At 41.3% G+C, this 15,202-nt stretch overlaps 1 protein-coding gene across 4 annotated transcripts in view; it reads right to left on the bottom strand.

The window, feature by feature from the left end:
* The window catches only part of prkg1b (protein kinase cGMP-dependent 1b), a 155,870-nt gene that overhangs the window by 126,976 nt on the left and 13,692 nt on the right, over positions 1–15,202 (bottom strand). For 2 of the 4 annotated variants that reach the window (XM_023993138.2, XM_023993139.2), the window contains exon 1: positions 11,479–12,076. The exons of the other annotated variants lie outside the window; for them this stretch is intronic. In XM_023993138.2, the coding sequence (XP_023848906.1) occupies positions 11,479–11,783 (305 nt within the window). In that variant the 5' untranslated portion in view covers positions 11,784–12,076. Of the gene's footprint in view, positions 1–11,478; positions 12,077–15,202 lie in introns of those variants that run through there. 4 annotated transcript variants of the gene reach the window in all.

Below are 15,202 nucleotides of genomic sequence, written 5' to 3'. Positions count from 1 at the left end.
AATAAGCCACTTCTATGCAAATGTTGTTGATCCATAAAATAAAATAAGTCCCAAATGGAAGGGATTTGTCTGTCATCTGTAGCCCTGTGAAATCAGCCAAAACAAGCTCAATAACTCAATGCATGCACACACTCCTATTGAATATGCATCCATCTGTATTGTGAATAGGCCTAAGCTACATCTTGATTCACCCTGTTTAGCGATAGATTTACCATTCAAATAAATGATTAACATTATGTTGTTATGGAGTTAGATTGTTATTACCAAAGTCAAATTGATTGTAGGATTGTTGAATTGATTCATTAAAAAGTGACTGCCCTAAAAACCAACTCATCCCTTTGAAAAGGCTTGTGTGGCATTAATGAGTCAGAAACATTTATTCTGGTGTCAAAATGGACTGCAAAAAGTCTAAATAGGATCATTTTGGTCATAAAGTCAGTCTCGTCTAAAACAGAGTTTTGAACCTGAGTACGTCACAAGTAAATGAAGGTTGGGTTTGGATTACAATTATGTCAACAAATCATGCCCCCTTTTGCCAAGACCACGTGCAAATCACCCCTCCGCCCACTTCGGTTCCTTTCATTGAATGGGGCTCCATTGTAGTGATGGGCATTCCGGCTCTTTTAGCTCCCAAACGGCTCATTAAAAAAAATATATGTTTTGTATTTTTTCAAGTCAAACAGTTTGCGATAGTTTGACTATGATTGGTGTTTAAACAATTCTAATTAAATCATACCCTACCTTAACCACAATGTATTTAAAAATGCATTGGTTTGTTATGAAAATGAGTGCTATTAAACATCTGCATTTAAAGTATAACTTTTTAATGTATATAAACAAAGTGCATATAAATCTAACCATTCAAAACGAATACCATCTGAACAGCATAATAGAATATTGCACCATATCAAAGAAAAATAAATCACAATGTGCAAAACTGCAGCATCCCGTTTAAAACATTAAACGGGTCCCTCTTTTCTCTCTTCTTTATTGCCATGTTATAACCAGCACCACACAGCAATGCTGACCATATTTTGCTTTTATGAGAGATTTGCATTCAGAAACGCAAGCTGCCTCACTTCTCTCAGTAATTATTTGTCCCGTTTTCGAGAAGACCCTCTCAGAAGGAACGGATGTGGCCACTATGCAGAGTCTCTCGATCATGACTTTAGTAAGCCGTGGGTAGACCGAGGCCTTGTTCTTCCACCAGCTCAGAGGATCTGCAGATCTTTGCAGGGGCTCCTCCAAATAGGATCGGACCTCCATTATGGCATCTGCTGAGGGATTCCTTRGTGCTGCATCCCCAGTTGCTCTCTCGTCAAACAGCATCCAAACAGCAGATGTTTGTGGCACTACTGCTGGTGCTTCTGCTCCATCTGATCCCTCTTCTTCCTGTTGCCTTGGTGCCTGAGCCAGCTGACTGCTGTCCCTCCCTGCTGCTGAGGTTATTCTTTAAAGAGCCTCATCAATCGCTCTGGCATCACTGAAGGCTAACTTCTTAAYCCTYGGGTCAAGTGCAGCGGTTTCTGATAGCACGTGATTATATTCCATTCGGTGGAACTTTCTGTCCATTAATGAACATAGGGTTTCCATCAACTCTGTCACATGTCCTGTGGTTATATTTGCTTCTCTCTGGTGTGACTGTGTTAGTTGGCTCGGCCCTCCCTCACGCATCTTTGGTTCATTGGTTGACACTGGGTYTCTGATTGACAGGAACAACAGGTGAGGCTGTTAGTCTGAGCAGACAGTCAGAAAGAATGTGTGTGTGCTTGAGCATTTAGGCCTATATTATTTTATTTATTTTTTCGTTCTTTGAAATAGTTAATTCTATTCATTTAAATCTTTTGATAATTCATATCTTAATTTTTTATAAATAGATTTGGCTCTTCTGATATGCGAGCCGGCTCCCAACGTTCACCTACAACTCGTTCGCAAACGACCCATCACTACTCCATTGTTTCATCGCCCCCAACCAACGCGTTCAAAGGATCATGGCTATTTGAGACTGAAAAGCCATATACCGATTGACCATGCAATGCATGCTTCCAACACAATGTACAACCAACAACTATGGTTTGCATGCCCTGCCAAATGACCCTATCATGCAGAATAAGTGGTTGGAGTTCATTGGTCCCCAGTGGTTGTGAGTATACCGGTAGCTAGACCATAGAATGCTAGTTATGTATCTGGTTATGTATATTTTGATCATCATTATCGTCGCTAGCATAGCTGACGTTAGCTAGCTAGCTACCTAGCCAGCTGGCTAATGTTAGCCTACCTTAATACAACTCAGATTTGGCTTGCTTGACTTTAAATGCAGTTTAACTTTAGCCAGCTAACTAAGAGAGGGGACCACCATATTTTAGCTAGCTAACATTAGCATTGCTAGCTATATTTTAGAACTTTGTTAGTAACAGTAATGGCAACATTACCATCTCGCTTAAGTAAATTTGACGACATCATAATATGGTAAAGTTGTTTCCTTCTAATTAGTTGCCTACTTTAGCAATGTCATCGTATTTCCATGCCACTAAGTTCGTGCAATTTAGATGAAACAGTCACATTAGCCTCCGAGATGCAACCCATGTCTAGGGCACAAATATATATTGGATGCAGATATCGTGGTACGAGCTAACTGATGTCTGACTACAYCAGTGTACTAAGTAGTGGCAACAAACTCAAACCAACCCAGGGCCTTAGCAAAACATGTCGCAAATGGTTGCATAGTGTAACTTCGTCACCGGCCTGAATCTAATCTAATCTAGAGCCAGTCAGTCAACATCTGTAAAGAACAGAATTTAGCTTCCAAACAAGATTACGCTCTCTCTAAAGCTATGTTTATAATTGAGGGATGATGACAATCCTTGACCCTGTTTTTCTGTTAGACAAAGTGCACAGTTGGGTGCCAGACTGATCCCCTGGTCTTGAACGGATGCCAGGACCTACCACAAGGAGCAAAGGTGGGTATCATAACATGTTCAGCAATGTGTTATGTGAAAAGTTGTATTAAAAACACCAGGCTTGATAAATAGTAGGCTAATTCCCCAGCCATGCAGATACAACAAAGAGTAATTRTGGTTGTGAAGTGCAGTAGCAAAAATCTTTGTCCTTTCTTTAAAACAAAATGTGATTTACCACTTTGCGGTCTATTACACTGTACACCCCCCTACTACAGGCCCTTCCAGTCAACACCACCTCATAAGATAACCCTGCTGCAGTTGTTCAAGATGTCCAGTTTGCAGCCAAACATGCAGCATAGAGAAGACCAGCAAGGGGTCGCTCATCAGCATCATGCAGACATGCCTTCGCTGTGAGTATTACTATGAATGGAACAGTCAGCCATATGTTGGCAAGTATCCGGCCAGCAACCTTCACCTGTCACAGTCTCATTATATGTACAAATACAGAAGGTAACCTACTTCATTACTTTGATACATTTCATAATCCAATTGTGAAACATAATTTATGTAAACTGACATTATTTGTTGCTTATTCTCTACTTATTAGATGCATTTAAAGTCCAGGACATGTGGAACCAGCCTGATCGACATTCTATTTCACTTCACATATCATGATATCTGAAGGGAAATAAAAAGGTGAACGCAGCGATCAGATTGGTTCCACCATGCTAATCATAAGCACCATGAATGGATAACGCACCAGTGCTTGTGCATTAGTGTGTGTGTTTAACAGACCAGTATCTTTGATGAGGGGCCAGGAGCTGATCTACAATGCCATGCCATAAATGGGGCTCTGACAAAGACCTCACCTCTTGCCTGCTCACCAACAGTCGTCGACGGGGAGAATAGAATTAGGTAGGTTCAGTCTGACTTGTTCAAACTTCAACATAGTAGCTGTTTGTGTGTCAGATATCACCTATCCTACCTGCCATTGGTAATAGAACAGTGACTGTGTGTGTATTTGTTCACAGATGCATCTATGGAGCTGGCACATGGAGACTTGCAAGATGATGTGATGAAGGCCAGACTGACAGAATTGCTTGATACGGATGTCTCTGAACGGAGAGCCCTGGCACTCAGCATAAAATTTTACTAGACACAACTTTTACTTGTGTTGTCAATTATTGAATTTAATGGTATTAGTCAATATAGGGAGGGAGAACATCTGTGAATTTTGCACCAGGATCAGGGAACTCTTTTTACATACAGGACACCACACAGGAAGGTATGACCACTCTGACATGTTTGTCAAGGTAGCCCCATTACCACCAGACAAAATGCCAATAGGCACAGTATCCTTTTCTCCCATGGTATCGTTTTGGCATCGATTTGGTATTGGGTATCATGAAGGTATCGAGTTACGTAATTGTCACGACTTCCACCGAAGTCGGCTCCTCTCCTTGTTCGTTCGGCGGTTGACGTCACCGGCTTTCTAGCCATCGCCGCTCCATTTTCTCATTGTTCCATTTGTTTTGTCTTGTTCCCTGCACACCTGATTTGCATTCCCTAATCTCACTACATGTATTTATTCCTCTGTTCCCCCCCATGTCTTTGTGTGAAATTGTTTTGTTACGTGTTTAGTGTGATGCGCCAGACTGGTTTTTCCCCCGGGTATCGTATTTTGACCCGTTGTATGCATTTGTATATTTGTGAGTGTTTTTGCGCTTATTGGCTTTTACCTGTGGCTGGAGGATTTTGGATGCAGTTGTGTCTTTCTTTCGTGCTTTTGACAAATAAGTGCGCCTGATCACAACTCACTGCTCTCCTGCACCTGACTTCGTACCAGTAGCGCACAACCTTGACAGTAATACTAAACCTGGTATCGAAGTAAAAATTCTGGTATCGTGACGACACTAGTCTGGACAACCCCTCTCTCTCTCGCTCTCTGCCTTTCTCTTCTCTCTCTCTCTCCGGTGATACCTCTCCCGGCTCTTACTGACACCTACCGAAGAGCCCATTCTCTTTCCATTTACTGTAACCAGCATCCGCACCCACCGAACAACATTGGATGTCGAACGTCCATAGATGTTGAAATTTGGTCAGTCCACCATGGCCTTGATTTCAATGTCCACAGACGTCGTTTTCTGGGCTGGTTCAGACCGGCCTTAACGTCTATCGACTTKGATTTTTGGGGGCATTGATTTGGCCCAAACATAAACGTCCATGATTGGTGAACGGACCAAATCTGAAACAATCATAGACATGATTGTTTCTCAAGTTTGGACAGCACAGTACAGTGCAGTGAAGCACAGTAGAGTACAGTAGTGCAGAGTTTCCCAACCGGGGGTACTTGGCCTATCCACAGGAGGTACTGAGAAGAGACCATGGACTTACTGGTAAAATGCACATGAGGGGGTACTCCTGGGGTATTCTGGGCAGAGGAAAATGTACTTGGTAGTACATTAACCTAAAAAGGTTGGGAACCACTGCAGTAGAGTACAGTAGAGTCCAGTATAGAGTACAGTACAACGTATTGTACTGTACTATACTTTACTCTTCTGTACTGTACTGAACTATACTGTGCTCTACTGTGATGTCCAAACTTGTGAAACAGACGTCTATGATTGGTTCAGATTTGGTCCGGACTGACCAAATGTGGTCAGTCCTATTCAGGATTTTATTTATTTATTTTATTTCACCTTTATTTAACCAGGTAGGCAAGTTGAGAACAAGTTCTCATTTACAATTGCGACCTGGCCAAGATAAAGCAAAGCAGTTCGACACATACAACAACACAGAGTTACACATGGAGTAAAACAAACATARAGTCAATAATACAGTAGAAAAATAAGTCTATATACAATGTGAGCAAGTGAGGTGAGAAGGGAGGTGAAGGCAAAAAAAAGGCCATGGTGGCAAAGTAAATGCAATATAGCAAGTAAAACACTGGAATGGTTGATTTGCAGTGGAAGAATGTGCAAAGTAGAGATAGAAATAATGGGGTGCAAAGGAGCAAATTAAATAACTAAATACAGTAGGGAAAGAGGTGGTAGTTTGGGCTAAATTATAGATGGGCTATGTACAGGTGCAGTAATCTGTGAGCTGATCTGACAGCTGGTGCTTAAAGCTAGTGAGGGAGATAAGTGTTTACAGTTTCAGAGATTTTTGTAGTTCGTTCCAGTCATTGGCAGCAGAGAACTGGAAGGAGAGGCGGCCAAAGGAAGAATTGGTTTTGGGGGTGACCAGAGAGACATACCTGCTGGAGTGCGTGCTACAGGTGGGTGCTGCTATGGTGACCAGCGAGCTGAGATAAGGGGGGACTTTACCTAGCAGGGTCTTGTAGATGACCTGGAGCCAGTGGGTTTGGCGACGAGTATGAAGCGAGGGCCAGCCAACGAGATCGTACAGGTCGCAGTGGTGGGTAGTATATGGGGCTTTGGTGACAAAACGGATGGCACAGTGATAGACTGCATCCAATTTATTGAGTAGGGTATTGGAGGCTATTTTGTAAATGACATCACCGAAGTCGAGGATTGGTAGGATGGTCAGTTTTACAAGGGTATGTTTGGCAGCATGAGTGAAGGATGCTTTGTTGCGGAATAGGAAGCCAATTCTAGATTTAACTTTGGATTGGAGATCTTTGATGTGAGTCTGGAAGGAGAGTTTACAGTCTAACCAGACACCTAGGTATTTGTAGTTGTCCACATATTCTAAGTCAGAGCCGTCCAGAATAGTGATGTTGGACAGGCGGGCAGGTGCAGGCAGCGATCGGTTGATCGGCATGCATTTTGTTTTACTCGTATTTAAGAGCAATTGGAGGCCACGGAAGGAGAGTTGTATGGCATTGAAGCTCGCCTGGAGGGTTGTTAACACAGTGTCCAAAGAAGGGCCAGAAGTATACAGAATGGTGTCGTCTGCATAGAGGTTGATCAGAGACTCACCAGCAGCAAGAGCGACATCATTGATGTATACATAGAAGAGAGTCGGTCCAAGAATTGAACCCTGTGGCACCCCCATAGAGACTGCCAGAGGCCCAGACAACAGACCCTCCGATTTGACACACTGAACTCTATCAGAAAAGTAGTTGGTGAACCAGGCGAGGCAATCATTTGAGAAACCAATGCTGTCGAATCTGCCGATGAGGATGTGGTGATTGACAGAGTCGAAAGCCTTGGCCAGGTCAATGAATACGGCTGCACAGTATTGTTTCTTATCGATGGCGGTTAAGATGTCGTTTAGGAACTTGAGCGTGGCTGAGGTGCACCCATGACCAGCTCTGAAACCAGATTGCATAGCGGAGAAGGTATGGTGGGATTCGAAATGGTCAGTAAACTGTTTGTTGACTTGGCTTTCGAAGACCTTAGAAAGGCAGGGTAGGATAGATATAGGTCTGTAGCAGTTTGGGTGTCCCCCCCTTTGAAGAGGGGGATGACCGCAGCTGCTTTCCAATCTTTGGGAATCTCAGACCAAATCAAATGTATTTATATAGCCCTTCGTACATCAGCTGATATCTTAAAGTGCTGTACAGAAACCCAGCCTAAAACCCCAAACAGCAAGCAATGCAGGTGTAGCAGCACGGTGGCTAGGAAAAACTCCCTAGAAAGGCCAAAACCTAGGAAGAAACCTAGGAGAGGAACCAGGCTATGAGGGGTGGCCAGTCCTCTTCTGGCTGTGCCGGGTGGAGATTATTACAGAACATGGCCAAGATGTTCAAATGTTCATAAATGACCAGCATGGTCAAATAATAATAATCACAGTAGTTGTCGACGACACGAAAGAGAGATTGAACAGGCTAGTAATAGGGGTGGCAACAATTTCAGTCGATAATTTTAGAAAGAAAGGGTCCAGATTATCTAGCCCGGCTGATTTGTAGGGGTCCAGATTTTGCAGCTCTTTCAGAACATCAGCTGACTGGATTTGGGAGTAGGAGAAATGGGGAAGGCTTGGGCGAGTAGCTGTGGGGGGTGCAGTACTGTTGACCGGGGTAGGGGTAGCCAGGTGGAAAGCATGGATACATGCATTGTTGGGAAGGGCTCATAAGTGAGCATTTCACGGTAAAGTCTACAACTGTTGTAATTGGCGCATGTGACAAATAAAATTTAAGAGAATGACATTCATATCTATAATTATTCATTTCTGTGTAGGGACCCGTGATGTAATTCTGTTACCGTAATATTGTTACCGTGTGTAAATCCACTTAACTTACTGTAGTTAAATAACCAAATTAGATTTTTTTTTAACTAAAGTTGTAATGTCATAACTGACACCCCCTATGAGAACAAGATGGCGCCGACAGAGAGGGCTGCCTCGCTTCTAGTCCTTCTAGAAACTTTTCACAAGCATTTCGCTTCACTACAAGCATTTCGCTACACTCGCAATAAAATATGCTAACCATGTGTATGTGACCAATAACATTTGATTTGATCCTTTCTGCAGTGCAGACATCTTTGAATCTTAATTCGGAGCAGATATTTAACAAGAGTTTTTGGAAAATGTGGTCGCATAAAAAACTGAGGGAGATTTTACCTTAATTCTGCTACCAAACTTTTCATCTGCACATTTCTTCCAGTAAAATTGTTTTGGGTCAAATGTTCTGTGTAAATCYTTAAAAGTAGTCCATGTACATAGATTTGTATGGTTTGTTTGGCATACATTTTAAAGTGAAAAGTATTAGTCTTAGCGTAATTCCATGACCGTGGAATTGCTCAGAAGTAGCTTGTTCTAATGGCAAGTATTGGGGTTGAGGGAAATTGGGCCACCACAACCAACCAGATACATGGATGAAGTCTATAATTATGAGATGTACTGAAAAAACTATTTCTCTTTGAGAGAAGCAGGACTTCTGTAACTGGCTTATAAAACACAAACAAGGAAGTATCATATGGATATTTACTGCTCCCAAGAATGCCATTTCAAGACCAAAACAGAAGCCTGAGAAAGGCTCAGTTTCAGAAATATAGTTTCCAAGGCATGCATGAGATGTGACATTATTTCAATTACATCAGTGCACACATGGAGTTCCTAACAATTATTATAGTATTGCTGCTGTGATGAAACACGAGATAAAAGTGGTGATGGAAGAAGTATGACCGTAGATCCACTAGTGAGATCAAGCTTTTAGAAGTCAAACATGAGGCAGGCAACCATTCGGTAAAATAACACAACATTGTTTCATAGATATGAACATCCTCACAAAAATCCATTCCTTGGGAATACCCCCCCTACCACCCACACACACATACAATATTGGCGAGAGGGAGAGAACCTATTCGTTTTGCTGAAACAAACAGTCTATCTTGACAGTGGATTACATAGGCCTTAGATTGTATCAAAATGCAAAGCCAGCTGGGAGACAAATGGCTGACTACATAAGAAATCTTTCTCCTTTAACTGAGCTTTGACAAACAAAGTGCTGTAATAGAAAGTTATGTTCCGTACTCTGAAGGGATTAACATAAACATTTGTATTTTTTACAATACTCAAATTCCTAACCTAATATTTTGTTTTATGCAGATATTGTATCTCTTACACTGAAACTGTTATCTGTCCAAAATTAATTGCAATTGTATGTTCTGGTGCCGCTCGGGGAATTTAAAGTGTTGATTGAGGACCTAGTAGCTGAGGAATGTAACTATTTTTCTTTAATGTTGTGCTGAATTTTWAAAAAAACTTTACATTGCATTGATTGCTGTTTGGTTTCACATTGTATTTGATTGTTGTATTACTGTGATCAGGGCACCCTTGAGAATGAAACCCTGGTCTCAATGGGTTGACCCTGAATAAATAAAGAATAATACATTTTAAAAAATAAAGAAAGACACACACACACTACCGTTCAAAAGTTTGGGGTCACTTAGAAATGTCCTTGTTTTTGAAAGAAAAGCAAATTTTTTGTCTGTTAAAATAACATCAAATTGATCAGAAGTACAGTGTAGACATGGTTAATGTTGTAAATGACTATTGTAGCTGGAAACGGCTGATTTTTAATGGAATATCTACATAGGCGTACAGAGGCCCATGATCAGCAACCATCACTCCTGTGTTCCAATGGCACGTTGTGTTAGCTAATCCAAATTTATAATTTTAAAAAGGCTAATTGATCATTAGAAAACCCTTTTGGAATCATGTTAGCACAGCTGAAAACTGTTGTCCTGATTAAAGAAGCAATACAACTGTCCTTCTTTAGACACGTTGAGTATCTGGAGCATCAGCATTTGTGGGTTCAATTACAGGCTAGAAACAAATAACTTTCTTATGAAACTCGTCAGTCTGTTATTGTTCTGAGAATTTAAGGCTATTCCATGCGAGAAATTGCCAAGAAACTGAAGATCTGGTACAACGCTGTGTACTACTCCCTTCAGAGAACAGCGCAAACTGGCTCTAAGCAGAATAGAAAGAGGAGTGGGAGGCCACGGTGCACAACTGAGCAAGAGAACAAGTACATTAGAGTGTCTAGTTTCAGAAACAGACACCTCACAAGTCCTCAACTGGCAGCTTCATTAAATAGTACCGGTTAAACAGTCTCAACATCAACAGGGAAGAGGCGACCCCGGGATGCTGGCCTTCTAGGCAGAGTTCGTCGGTCTAGTGTCTTTGTTCTTTTGCCCATCTTAATKTTTTGTTTTTATTGTCCAGTCTTAGATATGGCTTTTTCTTTGCAACTCTGCCTAGAAGGCCAGCATCCCGGAGTCGCTTCTTCACTGTTGACGTTGAGACTGGTGTTTTGCGGGTACTATTTAATGAAGCTGCCAGTTGAGGACTTGTGAGGCGTCTGTTTCTGTTTCCAGATTCTTGTCCTCTTGCTCAGTTGTGCACCGGGCCTGCCACTCCTCTTTATTATTAAAGTAGAAAGTTTAGTATTTGGTACCATAGTCCTAGCAAGTAATGACTACATCAAGTTTGTGACTCCACAAACTTGTTGGATGCATTTGCAGTTTATTTTAGTTGTTTCAGATCATTTTGTTCCCAATAAAAATGAATCATAAATAATGTAGTGTGTCATTTTGGAGTCACTTTTATTGTAAATAAGAATAGTTTGTGTCTCTAAACACTTCTCGATTAATGTGGGTTTGAGCAACAAGTAAATTAGAAATGTCAGGCGTATGCTGTCAGAGGCTGACTATTACTGTAACATGTAAAATGTTGAATGGGTGTGCATGATTTGGGTTTACTGAGTCTCCATAACGGTGTCAAACTCAAGTAAAACAAATGTTTATGTTGAGGCTTGAGGGAAGGCTAGTTTTATCATATAAACTCAACCAGGTGTATGCACAAACCATACTGTCACTGCACAACTAGCATCCAGTATGCAAATATATAGTGGCTGCCTGATATCATATTGCCATTAAGACACATGCACGCACACACACACGTACCTCATTGCAAATGCAAACACAGGCAAATCTAAAGCCATCGTGTTGACATTCAATTAGCTTACTAGACATCAATGTTGCTTTCATGGGATTCACTTTTGGTACCATTTGACTCATACTCTAACAGGGATATGGTGATATAAAAACAGACGCACAGGCGTAAGCACACAAGAGACAATGAACAAAGATGGTCATATGACACCTACTGTGGGCTCTTGGGGTAGAATGGAAGAGTGACATGACTGAGTTCATGAATGTCAAAGGCGGTGGGCTCTCCTGATATCGCCTGTCTCTTGGTCCTGTGCTGCTCCTGTAGTACGCTTGCCTTGTGGACTTGTTGCGTCGCCGGTTTGATAACGGATCGGTATTTATCCAGTTCATTTTGAAGCTTTTGTATCAATTCGTCCTTTTGATCTAATTCCAGCTCCAGTTCGTCAATAAGCGCGTCTCGTTGTCGCAACTCCTCAATCTTCTCCTGTAGTGCGTATTGGAGATCGCGTAGAGTCCCCATAGTTTCCAGAGAAGTCAGGATCACAAGAGCGCAGCAAACTTTGCGAATGATATGAATGATGCACAGATATGGAAGGCAACCTCCCAGTTCAGTGCCACTACACAAATTGAACAATTGCTCCAGATTTCGGGCAGAACAATTCTTGCGCTTGATTTGAAGCTCTCAGGTGAGTTTCAAATTAAAGGTTGGTCAAATGTGACGAGCAATACGTTTCATTTTATTGCTCACATACGTCAGTACCCAGAGTGAGCGTCAGCGCTCGCAGGATGCCAAAGCACAATCATCCACCCCACGAGTGTAATAACCCAGTATGCACGGACCGACGCAGATGTCTTTTGGACGTTTTTTTTTTGTCCTGTCCAGACCGGATGTATTTTTTCAATCTTTTTTTTGGTGCGGTCCAGACCGGCCTTGAGTTCAACGTCTATAATTGGTTCAGATTGTTTATGGCCCAAACAGCCTTGGATTTAGCCCAAACATGGACTTCTATGTTTGTTTCAGATTTTAACGAATCATACACATCTATGTTTCACAAGTTTGGACAGCACTGTACAGTTTAGAACAGCAGAGTACAATACATTACAGTACAGTAGAGTAAAGTATAGTTCAGTACAGTAGAGTACAGCAGAGTATAGTTAAGTGATAATGCCGGAGAAGCCGGTGTTTGGAGGATATATTGGCACGGATGTTGTTTGGCCCAAAATGAAGTCGAGGGCCAGAAAACCGTGTCAATATATCCTCCAAACACCGGCTTTGAAGGCATTATCACTTTTATACAACAGGTTACCAACAAATTCAAATAATGATTTAACATTTTAATTAAAAACGTTATTTTCATTAATTTATTCAACCTATTTCATCCTTCTACAAGATATAGTCCCCACACAAATCTAGGGTTGCTACCCAAGCTGGCTGGTTGTTRGTTTTATCGGTTCAGTTGCCAGAGACACAACCCAAGTCTTTTTGTTTTGTATCTATGGACGTTCCTTCAACGTTCAACGTTCTTATCCCTTGCTTGCTAGCTAGCTAACTTACAGTCACGTCAAACAGTGCAGCCAGAATAAGAACAAAGTATTTGCATTTGTTTAAGCCGTTTTCTAGTGACATTTATTTGGATACATCCATAACAATGAGCTAATGAGGCGCCATTTCACCTGGCTTAGAAAATGTGCTCTCTCGTCAGGACACTGTTGTTCAGATGAGCTAGCCAACAACACAGCTAACACAATCACTTCAAACTGACGCTGCGAAGACCGCAAACTAGCTTTTGTTTGACCTGTTTATTATTGGTATTTCTTTGTATCTGTCCATAAAAATTATTCATGATTTTGACTGGCTGAGAAAACCTTCATTACTATGCGACAGCTGGAGATCAAATTTGAATATTGAAACAATGTTGCAAATGTCAGAGACAGACAGCAAGATGTATACAAATCTCCTCTGTTTAAAAGTACATGTTAGTCTAAAAGAAATGTAAGATAATGTCTAGATGCTTTTTATAGTGGAGATCAAGTTCATAAATTGCCTGGCTGGGCTAATGAGACAGTGGATTGCGCAGTCAGATGGAACAGAGTTAATAGCCATTTTAATGTCATAGATTTAGCCGGTGGTAACTTGTGGAATAGATGCCAGCTGGAATGTGGTTTTAACCAATCAATATTCAGGATTAGACCCACCTGCTGTATAATACATGATAATGTATTTTATACACAGCTTTGCTGAATAGTCGTTTCTGATTTCTAGAGATGCCCTTCTAGACATGGACATTAAAACCAGATAAATGAACAGTTGGGAAGGATATTGGAACAGTTGGAAAAGATATCGGTACACCTTGCAATCATGACCCAGTATTCGCCTACACATGATAACCGTACTTGTTACACAAAACTAAATCAACAACCACACAAACCGAAATTGGATACATTATAAATGTAGGTCCAATGAGGAAAAATGTAGCTAGCTACCTAGCTTTGACTTATTTTTGGAGCATCTGCTGACCTAACGTGGTGAGTGATGAAACATGAATTTCTCTGATCCCTACTGTTGCAGTCATGACGCAAGTGGAGCAATGACGTCAAATCCTCTCACATATTTCTAGCTGTTTTCAGCAACTGGTATTTTTGAATTCGGTTTTGTGATGTTGGCAGGTTTACTGGCAACAAACTATTTAGCTAGTTTCTAGCCTAGTGTTTAATATGCAATGCGATCTCCTCGTAATGAACAGCGTCGAGTGTTCTGACGAGAAGGCAATTTTTTTTAGCTATGCCAGGCAAAATTGGGCATTATCAGCTCATTGTTATGATGTATCCAAATGAATGTCAATAGAAAACAGCTGAAAGAAGAAGAGTAGGCGGCCGGTACGTTGCAATAAACTTTGGAAAACAGCTTAAACAAACACAAATGCAACTACTTTGCTGTTATTCTGTCTTCAGAGGTTGTGACTGTGTTAGCTGTAGTTAGTTGACTAGCTAGCAAGGGACACGAACATTAGCAGCGAGCATGGCAACAATATGCAATGCGAGCATTGCATGGCAACAATTTCAACTTCTGGAGGAAACCATGATGTAAGGWTGAGCACCTGTCGGTTCCAAGTGGAAAAACATCTACTATTTCCGATATAAATTACACCATTATCCATGCACTGTAATGTGTAATTGATAAGAGCTAGGTCAATGAGTAAACTGTTTGGAGATGACCCACAACTTGCTATGCAACTGTGTTGCATGGCAACGGAACATATAGAACAAACAACTCGGTCGCTTCCATAAATATTGAACTAATCGAATGAATGACTGGGTCGAGTATCAACCAAAAGATGAGAAAGCGTGAATTATCTTATAAAAATTTAAATATCAACAATAAAATGTTATTTATACCGGTAAGTGTGTGCTTTAGTAGTGTTTTGTTTGGCAACTGTGGTATAAACAGGATAAACGCCTCCGTTCTGTACATTACTTTGGAAAAAGGCTCCCCCTCATCCCGCTGCGTCGTCCATTTCCGAAGTACGTCGGTGTTTATGCCTTACGTATTGCAACCTGGTTTACTTTAATGTATTCTACTCTTCTGAACTTAAATGTACTCAACTCTGGTCTATTGTGCTCTACTGCAGTGTTTCCCAAACTCGGTCCTAGGGCCCCACCTGGGTGCACATTTTGGTTTTTGCCCTAGAACTACAAAACTGATTCAAATACTCAAAGCTTGACGATGAGTTGGTTATTTGGATCAGCTGTGTAGTGCTAGGGTAAAAGACGAAACGTGCACCCATGGGGGAGCCCCAGGACCAAGTTTGGGAAGCCCTGCTTTACTGTACTGAACTGTACTATGCAGTTCATACAGTTCAGACATCTATGAACCGTTCAGATTTGGTCTGTTCCAGACCGACCAAATTTGTACTTGTTTGGGGCTGGAGATCATTAGAA

The sequence above is a fragment of the Salvelinus sp. IW2-2015 genome, linkage group LG8 (genome assembly GCF_002910315.2).
Source record: "Salvelinus sp. IW2-2015 linkage group LG8, ASM291031v2, whole genome shotgun sequence".
NCBI lineage: Eukaryota > Metazoa > Chordata > Actinopteri > Salmoniformes > Salmonidae > Salvelinus > Salvelinus sp. IW2-2015.
This window is presented reverse-complemented; position numbering and strand designations above follow the sequence as displayed.